Here is an 18,477-nt window from a genome sequence, read left to right as displayed (position 1 = left end):
ACTGAGATGACAGCTTCAACTCCTTTGAGTCCTGAAGTGTGAAAACAAAAACTAAAAGTGCATAACTATTTCTGTTCCAGTACCAGAGAGATTGTGGCTGCAGCAGCTGAGTGTAACTGGTTTCTACAGTGAACTGTTTTCCTTCAGTTGTGGCTATGGTGCTTATTAATGCAAGCTGGAAACTTGTATTTCAGATTTTAAAAGAATTTCAAAATCATATTCTGAAGTGTTCTCACTCAGATTAAGCATGTTAAAAGAAAGCACTGAAGAACTATTCTTTTTATACAGATCTGTTTACGGTAACATGTACCTGTAATAATGATTGTAAATCCAATGCAGAATGAATCTTAATTTAGAGAACTTACACTTGGTTGTGTCCTGTAAGAATATAATTATTTTCTTTAGATCAACAATTTTTGTTCTTATATTAAGTAATATTGTGTAATATATCTATTCTGCTTTTCTTGATTTTAATGTTGTTCAGAGCAGTGGTAATCATATACCAAGGTTTACTTCTTCAGCACTGTAATCAGTCATACAAAAGTGCTTGCAAATTAGAGATCTTGTTTGATTTTGGAGATTTGTTTTTTGCTAATTCTTTCCCATAGATGCTTGTCACACCTCTGCTACAGGTGCTCAGTACAGACACACTCCCAGTTCTATTTCAGTTTTCTTCATTTTTCATATGTCCTCAAGCTAGTGTTTGTGATACAGAAGTTAGTTACTGTTCAGACTGATCTTACCACTGAAGTTTGATACCTAATTTCCACTACTAGTATCTAGCACATGCGTGCATAATGAACTTTTCAGAGTCCTGAATTTCTAACATTGCTAGTTCCATCCTCTGGATTTTGGCAAATTATTTCTTCGAATTTGCATTTTGTACAAGACATGCTGTTAGAGGTGGCTCACAAAATCCTTTGTAGTTAACTATTGGAGTGTCTTCAGGGTAAATTTAAATGTTGTTAGCATTTGATTTGGAGATGACAGCTAAAAGTCATCCTTTATATATGTTTTAAAGAAAACGGAAAGGTTGTTGTTGACTAGTCCTTTCCTTAAGGCTTGTCTTAAACTCAAGACTTTTCCCCCCTCACATCAAAGTGCTCTGTTAGAATAAAAGATTCCTTGAGTAAAATTTACTGCCATTGCTACCAGGGTACTACAACCATTGAGTTAAAGATCTCACTCAGTTGCAATGGTCTGATTCTTTTTTAACACAAATTGATTTCAGTGAGTAATACTTTAGTTGAAGGAAGGCTTTGTTAAAGACTTTGTCTTAGTGTTAAACAATGGTTTTAATAGCAAGCATCCCTGAGATCCAGGAGAGGTTGAAACAAAGCTTGAGAAGACTTGTAAAACGAAGTCTAAAACCTCGATCCTAACCTCTCTTTATAATCTGTAGAATATTTTTAAGGTGCCAAACTTGATACATGAAACATCCTGTGAGGGTACAATAACTGAGTGTTTTTAAATTCCTGCTTTAAGCCTTTATTCCTGAATAGTTTCACTTCAAAAAAAACCAAAATACTAATTTCTACCTTTTTTACTCCTTATCAGACATGTTGAAATTGGAGATAATGCATCTTATCAAGTGCCTTCTTTTAAGACGACTTGTTACGTGTATGTTTAGCTTCATACCAAAATTTTACTTTGTAGAAAAAAATAGATTTGTTGTGCTTACATGCAAAATTCTAGCTTGTGCACAGGTATTCCTGTATATGGTAAGTAACTTCCTAATGGTCGTGGTTTGGTAACTTTTTATTCTGCTATTTCTGGCTTGCTCCAGATTTTGACTAAATTTTATGACTGTAGAGCCAAGTAAGATTTTGGGGACGCGTGGATGGAATTTGCTCTAGAAGGACTGTGTGTGTTTTGAACTTACCTTTAGGAATGTGCTTTTCCTGTCACTGATCTTGGACTTACAGCTGCTTCCTCCTCCCCCTTTGCCCCCATTTTTTTCTTCATCCTAATACTGTTAAAGATGACCTTCAGATGTAATACCAACATCTCTATTTTCTATGATGTTTATGCTGAGCTTTTAACCTATTTAGGTGGTACCTGCCTCTGTGCAACAAGAGAAAGGGCATGATAATCTTTCCCTGGTGAAAGTCTGGTTTTAATTCCTTTGTTTTTATTGTAAACTGACATTGTTTTTAAACTTTTTTGGAGACAACTATATAAAATGAAGTATCATACTAGTTATTTTTAATTTATTGTGCTAGGAATCTTAGAGGATCCATGATATCTAATGTGATGTTACAGTGTGTAGCTAAAGGTGTAACTCTTTGGGAATCAGTGTTCCTTTAATGTATTTGAATTCCCATCATGAATCACTGCAATATAAATTATAATACTTAGTGAAACATGAATTGAGACTGCTGATTAACCAAGACTGCAAATAAACATTTCTTAACATACATGTTAATGTACATCTCTGAGGACATTATGCCAATGGAAAAAGTAGCATTTCTGCTCTAAAATGTCACATTCCTGTATTAAGAATGAATAAAAATAAGATTTAAGGATCACTCAATTCTGAGTCAAACTAAGATATATTGAATAAGTGAAATTCTAGAAGATGATACAGTAAGTCTAAGAATATGGATAAATCTTCTTTGCTACCTTGGGGTTGGGGGGACCAATTCATGTTGTTTATAACTCAAAATCACACTCATAGAATGATTCAGTTTGGAAGACACCTTAAGGATTATCAGATCATCTAGTTCCAAGCCCCCTGCCATGGGCAGGGACACCCTCCACTAGACCAGGTTGCCCAAAGCCCCATCCAGCCTGGGCTTGAACACTTCCAAGGAGGGGGAATCCACAGCTTCTCTGGGGGACCTGTTCCAGTGCCTCACCACCCTCATGGTGAAGAACTTCTTCCTAATATCTAATCTAAATCTGCCTGCTTTCAGTTCAGATCTGTTGCCCCTTGTGACTACTGGCCCTGGTAAAAACTTTTTCTTACAAGCAGCTTCTCCTTAAGTATGGAAGGTCACAATAAGGGAGAGCTCACTGGGTTCACTCTCCAGATTGAGAGGAAGTGCATTTGAAAGCAGATATTTTGGTTTCACCAAGATGAGAGGAGGAAAATAATTTTTCAAAGTCAACATATAGGAATAGTCTAATTAAAGAAATAGTGAATTTCTGGTTTATATGTGCATGAAACTGGGCTTTTTACTTTTCCCATTTATTCTTTTTATTCATATTCCTGTATATGCATAGCTGGGATCCTAATGGTTGAATGACTGTCACTCTGGGGGAAAATAAGACTGTTACAGAAGTTGTAGGTTAGAATTTACTGTCTTATGTCAGAAGCATTGAAGTGATGTGGATTACTGCTGCAATATATTCACAACTTCCAGTTGTTCTCCTGTTATAGGTGTGGAATCAACTGGTTTCTTTTTTGAAGAATAACTTTTTTGAGAACACATAGGTAGTGTACTGTAAAAGATTCTGTAGTAGAAAAAAAAAAAACAATTGGCAAAGCAGTTCAGGATCCAGGACAGAGGCAGGTATATTCAGTGTGTTTTGTTTCTTTAGTCTTGTGATGTCTCCCATTTTCCACAAAATTGAAACATGAACATACATATTGTTTACAAATAAAATGGAAAAAAAACTTGTGTAAGACTAACTTCAATGGCAAAGCTCACTTAAAGATGAAAAAGCAGGAATCCTAGCTCTGTGAGTGGTATCTGGATATCGGTGTCCAATATTTTGGTGCTGACACTTTAAAATAACAGGTCTGTTTCAGATGTTTAATACAAAACCTGAACAAAATTATTTACTGAGTGTAGTTGCTTGTAGTCAAAGGAAGAAAATATATCAACAGCTGATAACAAAATTTGTTAGATCCATTTATTGAGCAGTCTATATCTCTGCAGATGAATGCTAAAATTAAAGAATTCCAAATGTTTCCTTATTGAACAATATGTGTTAGGGAACTGGTCTTAAATTTCACAAGTATTTTTATTGTAAAGCTATTCTTACAATTACTTCCCATTCTGGAGGAGACATACTGAAAAGGAACTTCGTATCACAAACTCATTCGGTTTTTGTTCTTTCACTAAAACAAAAGGAAATCTGTGAATTAACTATAGTTATGATTACACAATCAGAGTAATTTTACTAATTCAGTCATCCAGTGAAAGGTGAAACTCAAAATTCAGTATAATACTAGAGAGAAGAATGTGGTAAATGAAAAGATAAAGTGGAGCTATTACTGAGGGAAGCTGGAAGGGAGTACCAGCTAGATGCTATGCCTGCTGTGGGCAAGGGCAATAACTTAATTTGCTGGAAACAAATCCTAGAAACACTATGGAACTATAATAAAGTAGAAATGTCAAAAATTATTGCTAATAAAGGCCAAAGAGGAAGTATTTTAGTAGTTTTCTATGGATGTATTTAAGTTGTATCAGTTGGTAAAATACTGTTTTAGTGGCAATCAATGATTAATACCTGTGAATTACTTCTAAACATTCACAAATGACTACTGATGTAGTATAATGTGATTCTAAGTGGCATTAGATTTTCTTTAAATGTTTTTCCATGAATTAAACTATTCAAACAGTGAGAGACGTTTATAACTTACAAAATGCAGTGCTTAAGTAATATTTTGACTGTACAAAGTACAGTACTTTTCAGTTTTTTATACATTAAAATTATCTTCTATAATTACTACAGTATTTACAAATCACACTAGCACATTCTAATGCTTTTGTGAAAAGCTTGTTCTCCCATTTTCTAATGTATGTGATAGCTTTATAGAAATTAAATGCTTGACTTAATATTCTTTTTTCTCTCATACAGAATTGCAAGTATAATAATGTTGAGGGGAAAGAGTCAGGTTCCAACAAAAATAGTTTTCATGGTGCTGTCTTCAAGGGGTGCTGTGACATATGAGTTAGATTATTTCCTCTCACTATTCTGGTACTGTTCAGTGTAGAAAAGCAAAAGATACTAAAAGAGTTGCTGGTATTTGCTTTTTATTTAGTCCAGTCCATGGTGTAACCAGATTGAAAAAGAGCGTACAAGTTAATTACCCAGCTTTGGGAGTAAAATTATTCTTAACCACCAAATTACCTGTGCATTTAATGGGGAAGGGTTAACTTCCTTTATTGGATTCACCACTGCCAGATTAATAAATTCAGGAAAATCAAAACCAAAGTGATAAAGGTGAAACAGAAATATGTTAAAATTCTCATGGCCATAATCTGGTTTAGGGCAGTAAAATGTTTCTTTGAGAGCAGGACTCAATGGTCTCAAGTACATAGGTGATCACTTTGTTGCTAAAGTATGTCTGGAGGTGACAATAATAGCACCTGGCTAGAAGCTAGGATTTACTGAGTATGAGTACTGTATTTAGCTACTACAGTCTGTTTAGTAGAAAATACAGTTAGTAGGTACTTAAGGAGTAGGCTTCTCTCATCCAGAGAAATCTGAGATTGTGGATAGCGTATTGATGTAAGATTCAGAAGAGTAGAGTTTCTTACAGATGTAGCAAAACCAAAACCAAACATCTAGTGTCTCCTGTGATGCCTCAGTACTTGTGTATTTGCAGTGTCATAGTATCATGTAGTTGGCTGTGCTCAAAGGAAGAAAATATATCAACATCCAGTAACAAAACTTGTTAGATCTGTTTATTGAGTGGTTAAAGTCAGCAGATGTATGGAACTACGAATGCTAAAATTAAAAAATGACTGGGCCTGGAGGGTGGTGATCAGTGGTACAAAGTCCAGCTGGAGCCCAGTAATGAGCAGTGTACCCCAGGGGTCAATACTGGGTCCAGTCCTATTTAACTGCATTAATGATCTGGATCATGGAGCAGTGTACCCTCAGCAAGTTTGCAGGTGACACTGAACTGGGACTAGTGGGTGATATGCCAGGGGGTCATGCTGCTGTCCAGAGGGACATTGAAATGCTGGAGAAATGGCCTGACAGGAACCCTGTGAAGGCTAACAAGGGGAGGTGTAAAGTCCTGCACCTGGGGAAGAATAACCCCATGCACCAGTATATGCTGGAGGCCACCTAGCTGGGAAACAGCTTGGCAGAAAAGGACCTGAGTGGACATCGAGTTGAATGTGACCCAGTGATATGTGCTTGCTGCAAAGGCAGCTAATGGTATCCTGGGCTGCATTAGTGTTGCTTGCAGGTGGTGATCCTGAAGGAGGTGATCTTTCCCCTCTACTCATCACTGGTGAGACCACCTGGAGTGCTGTATCCATTTCTGGGCTCCCCAGTATGAGACATGGGTGTCTACTGCAGAGAGTTCAGCAAAAGGCCACAAAGGTGAAGCGCATGGAGCATCTGTCCTGTGAGGAAAGCCTGAGAGCTGGGACTGTTCAGTCTAGAGAATAGAAGGCTTTCTTCAGTGGTGCCCAGTGACAGGACACTGGCACACATTGCCCAGAGAGGTTGTGGAGCCTTCATCCTTGGAGGCATTCAAAACCCACCTGGACGTGGTCCTGGGCAACTGGTTCTAGGTGGCCCTGCTGGAGCAAGAGGCTGGATCAGATGACCTTCAGCAGTCCCTTCGAATCTCAACTATTTTGTCATTCAGTGATTGCATTTCATAGGAGCAGTCATAGTGGCTCAAGCCTTAAGGCAATCTGGTTTAATATTCTATCTCTCTGTGTTTATATCCTCTGATTCTTAGACTGGAAATGACTGCTGAGTAATTCCTTCTGTACTGCAGAATATCTCAAGTTGGAAGGGACCCATAAGGATCACTGAGTCCAACTCCCTGCTCCTTGCAGGACTACCGAAAACTAAACTGTATGACTAAGAGCATTGTCCAGATGCTCCTTGTACTGACAGGCTTGGTGCCATGACCACTTCCCTGGGGAGCCTGTTCCAGTGACTGACTACTGTCTCAGTGAAGAACCTTTTCCTAATGTCCAGTCTGAACTTCCCCTGATGCAGCTTCATTCCATTTCCTTGTGTCCTATCACTGGTCACCAGAGAGAGGAGAGCAGCATCTCCCCCTCCACTGCCCCTCCCTTGAGGAAGTTGTAGATTGGCATGAGGTCACTCCTCAGCCTTTTCCATTCCTTTGTTTCCATTGGATTCTATCATATAAGCCTCAGTTGTCCTTTGTAGTATGAAGTGCCTTAATTTACTCAATTGTTCCTTAGCTGTTCTATACTGTTGGTGATCTTTGACATAGTTTGCACTTCCACTTCTTTATGTTCCTTCCAAATTAGGAATCCAGACTGTGAGTACACAGTCAGGTAACAAAGTTTTCTATGTTCTCTTTTTTATTTTCTAAAATTGTTTTTTACTATCCTGACCACTGGGCCAATCTTAATTGTAGATGTTCTATGGGTAGTGATAGTGCAGAATCTATTACTTTGTATAGTGTTAGGATATATAAATTTATATGTGTGTATTAACTCCCAAGTGTCCCCTGTTATAATTTGCTGCTTTGAATGTTTTCTGTTATTTTCCTTTAATTAATATTCAGGTTGGGATTCAGCTACAGCTTAGAGCTGGGCATCTGAATTCCTGTTATTGTTTATAGAAAGATAGTGCAATTACTTTTGTTTGCTCCTTTTGTTCTGAAATTTGTCTCTAAGATAGTTGGTAGTACAGTCCAATACATTTCCCATAAGGAAAGGATCTACCATGAGAACCTTGTCCAGTCTTTCTTGATTCTGTAGCCAAACTTAATGTATGCATACATTTATAAACACATATCTTACTGTTCTTCACTGATGATTTGGCCTCAATCTGGCATGTTTCCTGATTCCAGAATGTTTGAAGGATTCTCTTTTTTTTTAGGCTTTTTACAAATTCATTAAATTATCTCTAACTTGCTTGTCTGATTGCTAATTTGTTTCATTAGCATTTGTCCTTTGAGGTTAGAGATGGGTTCAGCTTTTCAAGTGATACCTCTTTTAATACCTCTCCTTATCCCTACTGTTCTAGCCTTACTGAGCTCCTTTTGCCCTTTCTCAAGCTTTTTTTAATAATTGTTGCATATTTGCTCTGACTTCCCATGGGATTTCTCTAAATGTTTTCCCATATTGTATATATGCATTTTATTATTTTAAATCTTTTTAAACATAATTTATATCGCTGCCTTTTTTCAAATTAAGCAATACCAGAACTGATCTGTTGTTTTTGCAAAGGTTCCTATTCAAGTGGTTCCTCAAAATTTTGACTCAGGTTCTGTTCGTTGTTCACGTCAATTGAACTTTTTTAGTTCCCTGATAACTTAATGAAATAACAATTTACAGTTTCTAAAAACTTGCTCTTAGCATTGTACCCTGATATGACTCAAATCTGCATGGTGGGAATTGAATTCTCCTGTTACTGGGTTTCCTATTTCTGCACCTTTCTAGTGTCCAGCCGGGTGCAGTAACCATTTGAGTGGTGTAATACAGAACTATACATTTCAGATTGTTTATTCTTCCTACGATAGCTTTAAAAAAGCATATAAATGGTCTCCTAATATCAGAGAAATAGATTTCCTACCCATCACCACTCCAATCCTATTAACTGTTTCTGAAATGCAGAAAAGATCTTCTCATCACGTGGTTCTGGTGTTCTAATTACTCTTAAGAATAAATCTATGCTGGCTCTAAAAACTGTACTTTTTTCCCCTCCCTCAAATGTTTTTCCATGTTTTTCAGCATGTCCCATTTCCTGCTACTTTCACTTGCACCCTGTCTGAAGGATGCCATGAAGATTATGGCTAGTGATTCTCGAGTCTTTTTACTGACTTTTTTTTTCACTTGGTATTGACTATTGTCTATGCCAGTAGGTTCATTTCCCTTTCTTTGGCTTCACTTGGAAAGTATCACATTTGCTATTTCTTTATATTACTTCAGCAGGCTGTGTCTGGGAACTTCACTGCTCACCCCTGCCCCCACTACAATGAAGTCAAATAAGCAGCTGGTACCCTGTCCTGAGGAGGCATTCTACAGATTAGCCAAAACCAAGTAATAAGCACAGTTTTAAATCACTTACTCTCTAGGCTTGTTTAAAATACTTTGTGACTGTGTTTTGATCAGTAATTAGAATTAATAAAGTGTATCCTGATTGTATCAAGTATTTATGTTTTTGCGTTCTTCATTTAGTGATGCAGTTTTTTGATTACTAATTATTTGTACTGAAATGATTATATCTTTCTGATAAGGTTAATTATATGACTTCTTTGAAACAGGATAGGAAATCTTAAGGCCAAATCTGGATTTTGCTTTATTATATTGTTTAAGTTGGAAATTTCTACTGACATCAAGACAGAATATTTTCACTCAATTACTACTCTTGAGATTAATTAGATGATGGCTTGATAGGTAGAAATGTAGTGTAGAGCTTGTGATTGTTTTCTTCTATGTATTTGTTACAATATACAATAAGGGTTGTGACTTCCTTGGAACAAGTCTATATGCCTACAGAACAGACATTTAAACTCAATTATAGTCCATGGGGTGATCTGCTTATTAAAGGAGATGTCTAAAACATTGCTAATAGACATCCTGTTTAAAAGAGAATAAACAATGCAAATTTCTCACAGATTGTACCTCTAAGTCTCTCCCTTTACTATAGGGAGTTGGGGGAGAGGATCCACCTCTAAATGGATCAAATATTTTTGAAAACTTTCAGTTTCAGTTTAGGTTTCACATTTTTCATCCATATGTTAAGTGTCCAAAATAATGGAATACAAGTTAATGCTTTATCATGTTTTCAGAACTTTAAAACCAAATATACTGTTATTTCTTGTTATTAAATACATATAGAATATCAGGTTATATCCTATAATCACCCTGCACATTTATTACGTGTCTGAATGTTTCTTGCAACGGCTGGAAATCTCTTTAGAACCAGAAGCAAACGTAATTTTTCTGACCTGCTCAATCTTTTACGTGCAGTGTGATCTTTGGATTGCATTTAGAAGCTTACACAGGATCAGAAGGGAGTTGCAACTGATTCCTCTGTGCAGGGTTTGAGTACGATATAGCCTGACAGCTTCAAATTAACCTGTTAATCTATCATTGTGAGTTTACATACTAAAGTCAAATTCTAGTTGAAGCTGACTGATTCCAGCACATTGGTTTGGGTGTCTCTGTATGCGAGAATGGCTCAAGCTAGTGAGTTCATCACTGAATCGCATGTCTAGTTTGTATCGTTCTGCATTTACTGCGTAATGTGTGTAATTGGATTAAAGCATACAGAAAAACGGCAAACTATAAACCTCTTTGAGACTCTGGCTGTAGCAAAACAAACTGGTCGGGATGTGGGGGAGGGAGGTGTTGGAAGGGAGGCCAAGGGCGTAGTATTTAATGGTAAGTGATCCATATATTCACAGGGGCCGTGGGGGAGTGCCTCCACCACCAGCAGGAGTACCGAGAGGGGCACCAGCACCCAGAGGAGTGCCTCCCAGTAGAGGACCAGTCAGTCGTAGCCGTGGACTTCTAGCACCCAGAGCAAGAGGAGTACCTCCACCTGGAGGCTACCGGCCCCTTCCACCACCTCCAGCGCAGGACACTTATGGTGAATATGTAAGTCAAGCTGTTGCCATACTGTGCATGAAGTGTGTAATTTTGGAAAGATGACCCTATCACTTCGTAGAATCTCTTTAATTAGTACCTAATTAAGTCTTGCACCCAGAATCTATGGCAAATGTGGTCATCTCTCATCATCTTCAGACTTGAAATGTTTCATATTAATAAAGCTTCGTGTTGTATGTACTACCATAAAGACATTTATAGTGCATTTGGTAAAACAGTTATATACCTTTTAAACTTACTGTGTTAGGTTTCTGCTTTACAAAAATCTGAAAAAGCACACTGTCAGATTTTTAATTCTCAACTAAAACTGAGAATAATATTCTACTCTTCTTCCTGAACCTATATTTGTGGTCATATAACTGTTCAGCGATCAGACAATTAAAATATTTTTATGAATGCTTCAGAAATGATCCTAAATTTTTAACGATGTACAATGTATCTCAATAAGCCATACATGTTTATCTTGATTTTATTGTAATAAAAATTAAAAAAATCCAAATACTTTATATTGTATATGACTGACAATTATAGACAGTTATGAATTGTTAGGGTAAATTTAATTTAAATTGAACTTACAGAGCAGTGACATAAAAAAAAGCTTATTAAATCAAGACTATTGTCATAAAAATGGATTTAGTCTTATAGAAAAATACCATTTTCAAGGACAATGCTTTTAACGTTTTATATATCTTAAAGCTTTTAGTGTGCCCTCTTTACAGCCAAATCTGTCTGGACTTTGTTCGGAAGAATTCCTGAGCTCCAGAAAATGTTTTTGCTCTTTAGACGCTTTCTGCTTTTCTCAACCTTTTTTGTACCTACCTTATCACTCTCTTCTTTCACTCCCCCAAACCCTCTAAATCAAATCTCAACTACTGTCCTTTTGATCAGAAACCTTATTTTCTGTATAACACTTGTAGCTTTATGGAGAAAGTTTAATGTCGTTAGTACAAACATTTATAAACTTAGCTAAACAATCTGGAAGAAATTAATGTAACTTACTAATGTTATGAGAACTAATACTTGAGCAATGTATCTAAATATCCCTTTGCTATACCTGACTTGACTAGTCAAGGTGGGTACTGTAAATAAGTGGTTGTTTCACAATGCTTTCAAAGGAATTAGTCCTCATTAAACAACCTGTTTCCAGGGCATACACTGTAGAATGCATGGTGATGTGGTAAAAAATAAACTTCAAGTAACTTCATATTCATATATATCTTCTGTTTATAGCCTGTGTATGTAGAAGTGGCATGGAAATAACAGCTGTTTGAATCACTATCTTGATGTATGCTATACTTCTGAGAGAGAAAAATTAGAAGATAGAACTAGAAAGAAACACAGTGCTGTGCTAAATAACTTAGAAAAAGAATGTTCTCTAGAACTAGATCACTTATCTTCCAAACAAGATATCTTAACTGGGATAGTTATATTTAAAGCTGTAATTAATAAAGCAATGCTAGGTGGTCCATTTTAAAATTACTATATTTTTTGTCTCCTTTGTTAATAAAGTTTAGCTAGGACATGAACCACTTGTGTATCGTATGTTAAGTGTTAATGGATGGTATTTTTTTACCTGCCCATTTGTAATACATTATCAAAGTGCCTTAACTGTATCTTTTACACATTAAGGTAACATAGGAGTCAGTAGTAGTATTTCTGTCTTTCCTTACTACTTGTTGTTTAGCCATTAGTATTAAGTGCTGGTTTGCCAATCAGAATATCTGAGCAGGGTAAGGTATCAGTGTTTGCTGAGAAGCATCTATAAAACGAGAACATCAGTGAGATTGGGTATCATAAGAAGTTATTTTAAGCACCATATAGTTTCAGAGCCTTGGAGACTGGGATATCCAGAGAGATTACAGAGCAACCTTTAGAACTTTCCATTGAGGACTGCAAAGTCAGCAAGGCTTCATGAAGCTTTTCGTTCCGTTAGGCTTACAAGCCTCTGCGTTGTACCTTTAAAATAATATGAAACTATGCAAGTTCAGGAAGAAGCAAACTATATTCTGGATGGAAGCCTTCAACCACTTGCCTTCTGTAACTCTGTAGATATCTCAAAGATGATGCAGTACATAGTCCTTGCCCGTTTCCTCTGTGGACTACTATTAAGTATGCTTTGTAACAGAAAACGAGGCCATCACTGAGTAAGAACAGCCTCCATTTTCCTTCACTCCCTTTGTTGACTTTTGCTGTCATCCTTGAGGCCAACTTAAGATCAACAAAATTAGGTGACCATTGCTGTCCTGTGCTTGAAGCCTGTAGGGAAGTTGTCCCGAGCTTCCCTGGTATGGAAAGCTCTACACAGGTCTGCTAGCTTTCTGGGATGTTTGTGACGCTGACTTTGGATGCTTTGTGTGGCCTTCTCTGCTGAAGTCATCCAACATATTGGACTAGCAGCAGTATCTGCAAGTTTCTCAGTCCAATATAACTAGTTTTCCTGCTCCACTACTGCCTGTTTGACTTGGGTATCTTTCAGCCCCAGGACCCATTCCTCCTGAGACCTCACCGTATTGTTAGTACCATGATGAAGATTTTGAAGCCACTAAATGACAGGTCCTTATTTTCTGTGAACATTCTTTTTAATAGCTGTAGCATCAGCTTAGTCAATATCAAAAATTCTGGCCTCTGTGGCCAGTCAGCTTTATAATCACTGTTCTAACCTCACAACTGTGTGGTGTGATAAACTTTCTCTGAAGGCTAACACACCTCCCATTTTTATGTCCTCAACTGCTCAGGTCAGGAGAGAACCTAGTGAGACAGGTGAAGCATGGCCAGAATTATTTTTATAATACTTGGATAAGGGAAATCATGCTAGATGGTTGCTAGATTTATTGAAGCACTTACAGATAGTTTCAGGGACATGAGTCTCTTAATTACATGAGAATCTTTCTCTACTCATTGAACCAAAGTGTGTAATAGATAACTTTTATGTATTTTTAAGTTGACAATTTAGTCAACTATTCTATTATAAGAAATAGAAATTGTATTTAATTACTAGCTGGAGATTTTAGCTTTTCCATAATTTTCAATAAGCAGGAAATTAGTAAGAGTATGCTAGCAATTCACTGCTTTTTAATAGTGTCCATTCCTTAGCCAATATTCAGTCAAACATAAGTTAGACCAGAACTGTTCACTCAGCTACTAACAGTTGCTGCTCTCTGCCTCTTCCTGTTGTTCTCTTCTTACCAGCTTCAAACTCTGAGGCTTTTTCCAAATTAGCAACACTGCAATGTGTCTGAAGCTTTTTAGATTTTTATTTGCTGGTATTTTCATTTTACAAAGGTAAATATTTTGCAAATATTTTGTAAGTATTTCAGTTCTGTACTTTGTATGAATATATTTGCGATCGTGCCATGTCAAATACCATTTTGGCTGCTTAAATGTGTTAAATGAAAAGTGAGATTTATCTGAGTTGATAAGCAGATTTTTTAGGCGTTAATAACTGGGCTTCAAATGTGCATTTAAACACTGTTGCTGTAGCAGTGTGGAATGCCTGCACTGAAAAAATAAAACTCTAGTCCAGCAAGTTATGGCCAAGACTTGCTTCAATACTATTTCAGAGAGCAGTCAGATTTAAATGTTCCTCCCTAGTGTGCGTGGGGGAAAATCGTGGCAGAGCTTCAGATCTGTTTCTGGCAACTTTATTGATGTTTTCTTGTGTTCAGACAAGGGTTACTGCAGCAGCAGACTTTTCTAATGCGGTGACCACATGTATAATTTCTAGCAGTTAATGCTTCAATTAGAATGCTTCAATGAGATTGCTTTCTGTAATAAGAAATTGAATTAAGATGGAATGTCTACCAGTAAAAGACCTAGGGAGCCTTTCTAATGTTAAATAAATTGTAACTTGAAAAAGAACATTATGAACTTTTTCCAATTACATGCAAAGGGTTTTTTTTAACTTAAAGATAGAGATACAGGCTATTTAGGTGCACGGAACACTTGGACACAAGGGATGCTGATAAGACTTCAAAATCTGCTCTTTAAAATCCACATTTAGTTACTGCCTGATTGTGGAAGATCCTAAAGCTTAGAGATTACTAAGTTTTAAAAGTTTATAGTTCCTGAAGCATACATTTCTGCATATTTCCAGAAATACATTGCTTTTACTGGTGGAAAAAGCAGTGCTTAGACTAAATTCAGATTTAAGCTTGTAATACTCATACAAAGTCTGTGCTATGAGACTGTACTCACACTATGTATACTAGAAGATACATGTAGATACTACCTTGGTATGACACTATGCTCATACTGTTTCCCGTGAGAAATGGGGAAGATCAAAAGACATTACGTAGCATGCTGGCTAACAAGATCCTACCCAAACCATGAGCAGAAGGTGTCATGGTATGTCTCTTAATTTAAAGCTTAGTGTTTCTTCAGTAGAGGAAGGCCCTTGGTTCAAACTCCTGTTGCAGGTATTCATATTCCCTTGGTTCTCTCTGGAGATGGTGTGCTGACCACCAGGATACTTGCTGTCCTAGCATACACAGTGTCAGGAGCAGTGGTTTCTCTCCTTTTGATTTTCCAAGAGATCCTTACAAATTTGTGGGAAGATTTAAGGGAAGTTTGTTCTCAAGTGACACTTGGCTGCATGGCTAAGAACAAAATCCATTTCATGATCCAGTGATTATTATAAAATATGCATGTATACAGCCATTAGTGAAAAGAATGAATGCAGTGTCTTACTAATTTACTGATGAGAGCCCATTCAGCTGAATAACCTATAGCCTATTATTTAGTGCAGTGCCCTAGAAAGCTAGTGCAAATTTTCTGTTTTGATCTCCAGCATTGAGCTTGAATTCCCTATCTCCTCACTGAGATCAGATTTAGTTTAGACTTTTAAAAAATGAAAATTAGGATTAATATGGAAGCAATTTCTTGGAGCTCTTAATACAAAGTTGATTTTGCATGGTGAACTATTCTCAAAGCAGACTTTTTCTCATTAACATTCATTTTCTCACTCTTCATAGTTGAAGAAATATCTGTAGGAAAAGAGCAAAAAAATTGTGTACTGTATCAAAAAACCTAAGCTTTTTATTTACAGACAAATGCTTCTTGGAGTTGAGGTGGCAAAATATTGGGCAAAGTAAGGACTAGTCATATTACATAAGACTTAAGTTTTTAAATTCTCCCTGAATAGAGTTCAAGTATAATCTTAGTGTCATTTTGCAAGAGTTGCACCATGTTTTAAGTTCCTTTGGTCATCTGAATATTAATAGTTTTCTAATAACATGCAACATTTAATTTCAACATTAATTTTTATTTGTTTAGTTGTTTTGAATGTGAAGCTTTTTGTTTGGATTCTTGGAAAAGGACTTGTAGCTTCATTCTCTAAGAATAAGAAAAATGTTTTTTTGTTCGTTCTGTCTTTTCCCATCTGTGGGTAATGTCATGGTTTCCACTTGGGTATTATGCCTCATTTTAAGAAATTTATTTACTGAGTTCTGGCTTCTCAGAAGTGTTAAGACTATTCTTAAAGTGAGGGTGAAGTCAGGTAAGACTTTTGGAAAGCATGTTTGTAACATGAAGCTGTTATTTCTTGTCTCTTTTTGCCAATTAGTGTTCTTTTTCATGCTGAATAGGACAACCAAGAAGTAAATTTAAAAATGTTTTAAATTTAAGTCCTTCAGTTGTTTTGTTTCATTTTTAATCTTTTACATGTACCTCCTCTGGGGTTTTGGGGATCAGGTAGAGAATGGAAAACTCTTTATTTTCTCAGGAACTCAGGTGACTTTAGCTATGGAAAGAGTGGAATGTTTTGGAGGAAAGGCTGAAAAGCTTTTCCACCTGCCTGTCTCAAAGTTGAAAGTTCACCTATAATGTGCATATAAAATATTTTCTTTAAGTATTTTAGTTAAGCTGCTCATTTAAGTTGACCATTTTCTTACTCGATATTATTGAGCATGAGTTGTCCTCTTGATTCTGACACTGCTCCCTGCTGTTGTATATAGAAAATGAGAATTGTTTTGGCCTCATAGTAATTTAGTTTAAAAGTTACTGCCTGTATTCATTAGGAACTCTTTTTTTTTTTTTGGGAGGGGGGGGGGGAGGGCATGAAAAACAATTGACTAGTACATCTCATTCCAGGAATACCTCATTTGTTCTGGTTAAATATGCACTAGACTCCTAGATGAAAACAGATTAAAATATACGAAATAAGAGCTTACAGTCTGTGCGTGTTGGCTGCTAATGTCCTTAATGTTATCACTCAGTCTTTAGATGGTAGCAGCTACCCATATTCGATTTGATTGCCCCATATTCCCTGTTGATTAAATGATGGGGAGATGTTATTTCCATGTAAGAAAATGGCTGTTCCTTCCCTTTACAATTCTAATTTGCCAAAAATTCTTCATTGCATTGCACTGATGTTGTCTCACGTTTTCTACTTCAAGTTAATCTCTGTGCAAACAATTTTTTTTGAATGGGATAGTTTCTATCTAAAAGGAAGACATTCCTCCAGTATTCTGTGCTAAAGTACTGGTGTGAATATTAATTTCAGAGAATGATGAGGAAAAGAAACCACCACCTTTTAGTTATAGTGATAACAGCCTTAATTTTTTCCCTTGGATGGATTTCCTTACTTGGGGAGTGCTGGAAAATTGATTTCTTACTGAATTCATGATTTTTTTCCAGCAGTGCAAATAGCCTTTTTGTTAAAATGAACTTTTTACCCTCTTCTTTCTTCCTGTTTCTCTGTCGTCTTTGATTCGAAATGTTGTTAATTTTCCCTAAAGAGGACCCAAACTCTAGTCTGTCATTGTCACTGCCAGCAGATTATAATTTAAAGCCACCATTTCCTATTCCCCACAAACAAGGGTATGTTTAGAGTACTTAATAATTAGAAAGAAACACTGATGAGCAAGCCTTAGCATGATTTATAATGTTTTGGGTAGTGCAGAGGTTTTGGCAAAGATTGTTTTCATTGCTTTTATCATCTTTTGACCTGTGATAGTAACTTACTATTTAATATATTTGAAGAGTGCATATTTACACATTGCCTTTGGTTCTGTTCATGAAAAATTTCTGCACTTTGCACTGAACAATTACTGTTAGCGGTGCTGCTTTTTGGATTTATATCAACTGTGGGCACTGTTGTTGAGACAACTGCAGGCCACAGCTCTCCAAGAGGAAATGTAATGTGATTCTGGCTTAATAAAGGAGTTATTAATCAGGTTTGAGATTTTTATAGAGTAATTTCATATTCTTTTGAGAAGATCTGTCTGGTAATTCTAGCTGTTCTGTTACTTGGGAAAGATTCTTAAGACTGAAATTAACAGAAGGCAGGAGAATTGCTCTTGATACCTTCTTTGTTGGTATTTCAAATGCTGTGTGGAAAATACCTGTAGTTTAAGAGGACTTTAGCATTTTCAGCTCATTTTTCTCCTATGTTTTTGTTGTAAGCACAATGTTTGCAGCATACTAGTTGTCTTTTGCTCAGACCTAATGTGATGAGTTATTTTTCTAGGTTATCCTGAAAAGTAGAGTAACAACAAACAAAATGCTCCCATTCATGGGGTAAAAACAGGATCTTGTTTGGGCTTTTTTTTGGAGTGGAAGAAGTGTGGCTTCACCAGTAAACTGGTTTGGATTATGAAGACAGGCTGAGAGTTGGGCTTGTTCAGCCTGGAGAAGAGAAGACTCTGGAGACACCTTATAGCAGCCTTCCAGTACCTGAAGGGGCCTACAGGAAAGCTGGAGAGGGACTGTTCATCAGGGAGTATAGTGACAGGACAAGGGGTTTAAGCTGAAGGAGGGTTGATTTAGATTAGATGTTAGAAAGAAATTCTTTACTTGTGAGGGTGGTGAGGCACTGGAACAGGTTGCCCAGAGAAGCTGTGGATGCCCCATCCCTGGAAGTGTTCAAGGCCAGGCTGGATGGGGCTTTGGGCAACCTGGTCTAGTGGAGGGTGTCCGTGCCCATGGCAGAGGGTTGGAACTAGATGATCTTTCAGGTCCCTTCCAA

The 18,477-nt window shown here is 36.8% G+C and overlaps 1 protein-coding gene across 6 annotated transcripts in view; it reads left to right on the top strand.

The window, feature by feature from the left end:
* Window positions 1-18,477, top strand: part of KHDRBS3 (KH RNA binding domain containing, signal transduction associated 3) — a 96,022-nt gene that overhangs the window by 52,770 nt on the left and 24,775 nt on the right. For 2 of the 6 annotated variants that reach the window (XR_012833683.1, XM_075743266.1), the window contains exons 6-7: window positions 8,835-8,942; window positions 10,313-10,505. Coding sequence is in view for 3 of the 6 variants with exons in the window: in XM_075743266.1 (XP_075599381.1) it covers window positions 8,835-8,942; window positions 10,313-10,505 (301 nt within the window). In the remaining 3 variants the exon portion in view is untranslated. Of the gene's footprint in view, window positions 1-8,831; window positions 8,943-10,312; window positions 10,506-18,477 lie in introns of all 6 variants that reach the window. The other 4 variants (XR_012833685.1, XM_075743265.1, XR_012833684.1 and 1 more) reach the window with 2 other exon arrangements.

Source organism: Balearica regulorum, chromosome 2 (genome assembly GCF_011004875.1).
Source record: "Balearica regulorum gibbericeps isolate bBalReg1 chromosome 2, bBalReg1.pri, whole genome shotgun sequence".
Lineage (NCBI taxonomy): Eukaryota > Metazoa > Chordata > Aves > Gruiformes > Gruidae > Balearica > Balearica regulorum.
This window is presented reverse-complemented; position numbering and strand designations above follow the sequence as displayed.